At 52.8% G+C, this 6,467-nt stretch overlaps 1 protein-coding gene across 3 annotated transcripts in view; it reads right to left on the reverse strand.

The window, feature by feature from the left end:
- PLCB1 (phospholipase C beta 1) overlaps positions 1-6,243 on the reverse strand; it is a 345,096-nt gene extending 338,853 nt beyond the window's left edge. For 2 of the 3 annotated variants that reach the window (XM_059840472.1, XM_059840474.1), the window contains exon 1: positions 5,875-6,242. In XM_059840472.1, coding sequence (XP_059696455.1) covers positions 5,875-5,973 — 99 coding nt within the window. In that variant the 5' untranslated portion in view covers positions 5,974-6,242. Of the gene's footprint in view, positions 1-5,874 lie in introns of all 3 variants that reach the window. The other variant, XM_059840473.1, reaches the window with a different exon arrangement.
- Between the last annotated feature and the right edge of the window lie 224 nt (positions 6,244-6,467).

A 6,467-nucleotide genomic window follows, 5' to 3' on the forward strand; every position in this document is an offset into this window, starting at 1 on the left:
AGTGGGATTTCTCAGAAGTCTGTCCTACCCCACCCCATCTCTCAGCATATCACACTCAAGCTAATGAGCCTCTTACTGCATTTTTAGCAGGATCCCCTAAATGCTGCAAGCTAAACAGTCAAGAGAATAAAGAGAGAACTTTAGAGCAAAGGCAGTGAAATGCCAGCCAAGAAGATTTTCAGCATGGCCAGAGTGCTTGTGTGATGCTGAGAATGTAATTTACACCAGTCTGCTCATCAGCATAAATGCTGCCTTCTGATTGTGAGAGAACTCTGGAATTACATTTCCACCTTGCATTTCCTAATTTCCAGAGATGCAGAGCTCCAATTTGGCTGAAATCACTGGGGAGGCATTCTGAACACCTGACAGTGTGGCACTGCAGGCTGAAAATGAGGTCCAAGGTATCTAATCACAGATTAAAAACTAGGAGATTTTAATGCTGGTCTTTTTTTGGATCTACAACAGAATGACTGGAAACTGGACAATTCTGTCATTTAATGGGCCTTGTGAAAATAAATTAAGAAGTGCTTATGAAGCATTTACTTTCTAATAGATCAAAGACTGCATAGTTCTAAATAGACTGCAAGAGTTAATTGTGTGTTAACTATTTCCCTCCAGGTTTGGTTAAAAAAACCCAAAACAGTCTTGGGCATTCACACACTGAGGTGAGGAAAGCACACAGTGCACAACCCAAATTCCCAGCTCAGCTCCCTCTCCCAAAGAACACTCACTTATTTAGGAGTTGTTTTCTCTTTTCACTTTGCCATGTACCACCAACCACTCCAAAGGGCTCCAAAGCCCCCCTAACAGAGATGCCACCTTTGACTTGAACACCAGATCCTCCCAGGCAGGCATTTCACCCATCTGCAGCAGATCCAAATCTTACTTTCCCCCCACACTGGAGTTATAAAGAGCTTTAAAACAGAGCCAGCCAAGTTCAGGCTTTCCAATTTACTAAAAATTAACTCTTTACAATTGTAAATTCCATCTCCTGTGTTGCAAATGACCAAAGCCACAACTTACACTCATTCAGATAAAATACTTTTAAGCAGCCCAGAGCTGATACTGGTTTACTATATAAAGATTAGCAGCAAAGAAGAAACAACAAAAACTCTGGAATGCTGGACTTGACCTCTTCACTCCAGACTGAAAGTGTTCACAAAAAAAATAAACTCTCCAGCTTATTGTTTTAGTTTTATACACACAGAACAATGGTTTCTCATTTTTCATGTCCTCACTAATGTACTGGAGTGGCAGGCTTGTGCAGCTTAAAAACAAACAAAAAAAGGCAGGGGGGGAAAAGAGTTATTTTAAGTAACTTCTGAAAAATTCCAAGTTGTTGATTTGTTTCATCTCAGCCTATCCATAATAAAGATGCTCTGATGTTATGTTTACTTGGAAGGTTAAAGGGGATACTCTTGATAGTCTTCTCTAAAACATCCTAAACAGATAAAGAAGCCTGCAAATCTCCAGAGCACTCACTCTGAGCTCAAAAAATGCTTTATTAAGACAAAGTGCTCTAAGAGAAAGGCATTAAAAAAAAAAACTTAAAAGACCTGGGTTCTATTTTGCTGCTCACCTGGGGAAGTTCTGCAGCCCCTAAGCAATGCTACCAGCCAGGCTTGCTGCAGTAATCCAGGGCTCAGAAAAAAAAGATGGGGCTAGAAAATTGCAACCCTGGCCCTCAAGTTAGGTAGAATTCACCTTAGCAACACACTTCACTTAAAAGTGAAAGTAAACAGTGTGAGCCAGAGATCAGTCCAAATCTTTATGCAAAGTACATATTATCACTGGGGAAGATAAGAAAGCCTTTAAAGCAAGAAATGAAAACAAATCCATTTTTGAACCTACACCATCACACACACTTGCCAGAGTGTGCCAATTCCAGCTCTCAGGAAATATCAGCTCAGCTGTGCTCTGCCTCTCGAGCTACTGAAAGACTCAGTTATGTCTATTCTGTTCCCACTACAGGCCAGACAAAAACAAGGGAAGAAGTCAGCCAGGGCAGATTTCAGCCCTCAAGACAGAGAATTCCTGGGAGAAGTTGCTCTTTAGACTCAAGCTCCCTTACCCTCCTCAGCCTAGCAACACATTCTGCTACATTAAACTTAAACCCTCACCAAAACAGTTCCACCTGTGACCTTAATTACATTTATTTATTCACCCACCCCAAACTGGGCTGGGGAAGAGCTGCTGCAAGCACAGCAGGGGATGCAGCCAGTCCTTCCCTGGGTCAGCTCTCTCCAGGAACACAAGGGCACAGCTGTCCAAAGCCAGCAGGCTCAGAGCCTCTCCCAGCACTCGGGGAGAAGCTGCTACAGAGGCCCAGCTCAAGAAACAACTCAGCCAAGCTTGTTGTCTGACCCAGGCACACACAGGGACACAGCCACGGGAAAGACCAAAGCAGCCAGCCACGTTTGTCTTCCACAGATCCCAAGAGCAGCTCTCTCTGCTCAGTGCCTTGGGAATCCAAAGCTGCACACCAAGAGCTACACACCGTTCTGAAACTCGCTTTCTGACCCGGAATACTGTCACAGACCACAACACAAACAGGGTGAGGGGAAGCAAAGTTACAGGACAACAATGAACGGCTTGACTTCAGTGCCTCACACCCCGATCCCCAAGGGATTTGTGAACAGTGTATCAGGCACTGGATGGGGAGCAGCATTACATCCAACCCCGAGGCATGAAGGAGGGACTTGTCCTGCAAAGCCAGAGCTTTTTAACTGATCCTAACGCTGTCTCAATTCAGAAACTGAAGATGGTGTGCAGAGACGGAAGCCCAAGCCTTCCCCGTGCCTGGGACCTGGAGTGGCTGATGTGACCCCCCCTCCCCTGCACCTCACCTGGCTGATGTGACCCCCCCCTCCCCCACTCCTTCCCTGGCTGATGTGACCCCCCCTCCCCCGCACCTCACCTGGCTGATGTGACCCCCCCTCCCCTGCACCTCACCTGGCTGATGTGACCCCCCCTCCCTGCACCTCACCTGGCTGATGTGACCCCCCCCTCCCCTGCTCCTCACCTGGCTGATGTGACCCCCCCTCCCCTGCTCCTCACCTGGCTGATGTGACCCCCCCTCCCCTGCTCCTCACCTGGCTGATGTGACCCCCCCCCTCCCCAGCACCTCACCTGGCTGATGTGACCCCCCCCTCCCTGCACCTCACCTGGCTGATGTGACCCCCACTCCCCTCCTCCTCACCTGGCTGATGTGACCCCCCCTCCCTGCACCTCACCTGGCTGATGTGACCCCCCCTCCCCAGCACCTCACCTGGCTGATGTGACCCCCTCCCCTGCTCCTCACCTGGCTGATGTGACCCCCTCCCCTGCACTTCCCCTTCCAGTGCACCATCCCCCCAGGGCAGGGGCAGCAGGCACTGGATGGGGCTCACAGGGACACACAGATCTCAGAGCTGCTCCTCTGAGAGGGGTCCATGAGGACTGCCAGCACCACATCTGCTTCAGCACCTCAGCTACTGGCCAGGCACAGAGCCCCAGAGGCTCAGGAGGGGAGCTCCACACACGGACTGGCTTTCACACCTGCACCACCACAGCCTCTGTCAGGCTGCTCTGCACTCCTTGCCCCAGTGTCCCTCCCAAAGCTGGCAAACACTTCCTGTGATGCTACTCCACACAACACAGCATTCCTTCAACCCCTCCACACTCTGGTTTAAATGCTTCCAGCATTCCCATTTAAAAATTCTCAGCGGTTTAAAGCTCAGCTAGGAAAACTTTGCTTTGGGCTAAACTTGGTACAAGTGGTAAGAATTCAAAACAACCACTGCTGCTTCATGAAGCACAAAGCAAAGGCAGTAGGACCATCTGTAAAGTGCAACCCAAAACAGCAGGGAAGGAAACAAGGGGAGGACAGAGCTGCCCCGATGCACAGGCATGGAAAAACCAAACTCCCACTCTCACACACAGTCAGAAGAAATGGTGCATAACAAACATCAGAGTGTGAGCCAGAGGAGACTCCCTCCCCTTGAAACCTTGGACTTGGTGGGGCTTCCACTGCTGAGAATGCTACAGGCAAGGCAGGAGGGCTGAGGGGTGGGAAATGAGCAGAAAGGCACACGATGCACGGTCAACAACGAGTTAATGCCAGAATTCTTCATCACAGAGTGCCTAAAAAGGCATCACCTTTCACAGGGCTGCCAGGGAAAGCACAGTGAAAACACAACAGGACTCAACTCAGTCACACACTCCAGGTAACACCTGTGGACTGCTGAGTAACACCTTGAACCCAAAATACAGATCCTTCTCCAGAATTTTGCCATGTTTTATAAGTCAGCCTGCAGGTTTACAATTGTAAATCTTTTTACCAACTAGCCTGTAGCAGGCAGGTGAACATCTACTGTGAGTGGAGAACTCCTCCTCATCTTTTCATTCTATCTATACAATTATTGTTGGGGAAATAGCACTCTAATACCTCAAACTGTTGGCTGATGGCTTGGGCTTTCAGTCTGGAGACTCAAATCACCGTTAGTTTGACCTCTGCATACACACACGGAAACGCCTTGGTAACTTACCAAAAATAAAACAATAACTGCAAATGACAAGGCTGCCTTTTCCTACCCTAAGGAAAATGTCAACCCAAAGCAAACGTTTTCTCATTCAAGCCTAGCTCCTGAATGTGCAGAACCTGTGTCAAGCCACTGTTTGGTACTGCAGACAAGGTCAGTTTGCTGAGGCTTTCAAAAACGTGTTCGCTTATTACCGTAAATAAAACTTCACACCACAAGTGGTTTGGTTTCTGATGTTCTCTTTCTCCTTGAGAGTGTTTATCACAGGTTTGCAGGGGTCAGGCTCACACATTTGGCTGCTGGACGGGCTGAAAGCAGCGGCAAAAGAGCGAGATATGACAAGCCAAGTTCCACACGAGCTGCTCCTTGTCCCTCGCTGCTGTCCCTCCAGGTGTTGCCGTGGACGCCTTTAGCACAGCCAAGCTCACAGCAAACAGGCAGGAGCTCTGAAACAACTCATTCTCAACAATCCTCCCGGCATTCAGCCTGCCTGTCTTCTCTCCCAAGCATTTCTCTGCCTCAGCTCGAGTCTCTCGATGCCTCTGTGGCCCCAGACAGCACCCACAGACTTTCTGGGGCACCTGCTCCTCCTGCACAACTGAGACACAAACAGCCAGGGCTGGACTGCCGGAGCAAAGCCAGCAGAAGACTCGTCCTGCTCTCCTTCTCGGCAGGCTTTGGAAATGACAGCTCCACCGTTTAGCTCTCCTGACCTCCCAAAGTGTCCCAGGCACAGCCAGCGTGCCAAGGAAGACATCCCAGCTGCTCAGCAGCTGCTCTACCAAAGGTGAGGTGGAAACTACACTCCTTTCCTACGTGAGGCTACAGAAATGTAAAGGGCTGGGAAGCAGCAAGCAGTACAGGGAAAGCAGATGTGATGGTGAGGCCACTTCATGCCCTAAGGAGCCAAGGAAGAAAAGTCTTCTGCGGAGGAAGTAAGGTGACCAAGGGTACCCGAACCGGGACAAAACATCAGGGCTTGACAACTCCACCAGAACGAGCCAGACAGCGAGAGGAGCAGGAGCCAGAAGGAAAATGAGAGGCTGGGAGGAGACGGGAGATGGAACGAGAGACCAGGCTGAAACAACTCTGTTTCGAGGACAGAGGTGGCAACACAATCACACCGAACCGCGGGAGGGGAAGGCGCTCCCGAAAGGAGCCAGCCCAGCACAGCCCGCACCGGCCCGGCGCAATGCCACAGGACAGCCCTCGCACAAAGTTTGCCCGGCGTTCTGCCGCCGCTCGGCTCGGCTCGGCACCCCCGGCGGGGCAGGGGACACCTCTGTGCCGCCCGCACCACGGCCCGCAGCCCTCCCGCCCCATCGCCCCGCCGGGAGAAGCGCCGGCTACTCACATCGTCCCACTTGACGAATTTGACGCCTTTCTTCAGCGTTTCGGAGACGCAGACGGGCTTGAGCTGCAGAGCGTGCACCCCTGGCTGTGCCCCGGCCATCTGCACCGCATGGACGCGCTCGCTGTGCCCCGGCGCGGAGGAGCCGCGGCAAGCGGCCGCTGCGGGAGGGACGCCGGAAACCCGGCGGAGAGGCCGGCGGAGGCGCCGGCAGCGGGCAGGGAGGCGGCAGCCCGGGCGGCGAGGGCGACAGGCTTCACTGGCGCTGGCCCAAGGAGCTGGCGCGGCAGCGGCCGGGGCGAGCCATGCGGCGGCACATCCTCTATATACCGCCGGCCCGCCCGCTCCTCGCACACACACGCACGCACGCAGGGCACGGAGCCGCCGCGCTGCCCGCTCCGCTCCCTCCCTCCTCCCCGCCTCGCCGCTCCTCCTCCCGCCCCGCCAGGCTCGGCCCCCGAGGTTCCCCCGCGCCCAGGGCAGCGCCGGCGGCGCCGCGGCGCCACCTCCCGGCTGCCGGCACCGCCCGGCCGCCTTCTGCACAGCACTGCCCGGCCACGTTCTGCACAGCGCAGCCTGGCCGCCTTCCTTCGGCA

Source organism: Haemorhous mexicanus, chromosome 3 (assembly GCF_027477595.1).
Source record: "Haemorhous mexicanus isolate bHaeMex1 chromosome 3, bHaeMex1.pri, whole genome shotgun sequence".
Taxonomy (NCBI): Eukaryota; Metazoa; Chordata; class Aves; order Passeriformes; family Fringillidae; genus Haemorhous; species Haemorhous mexicanus.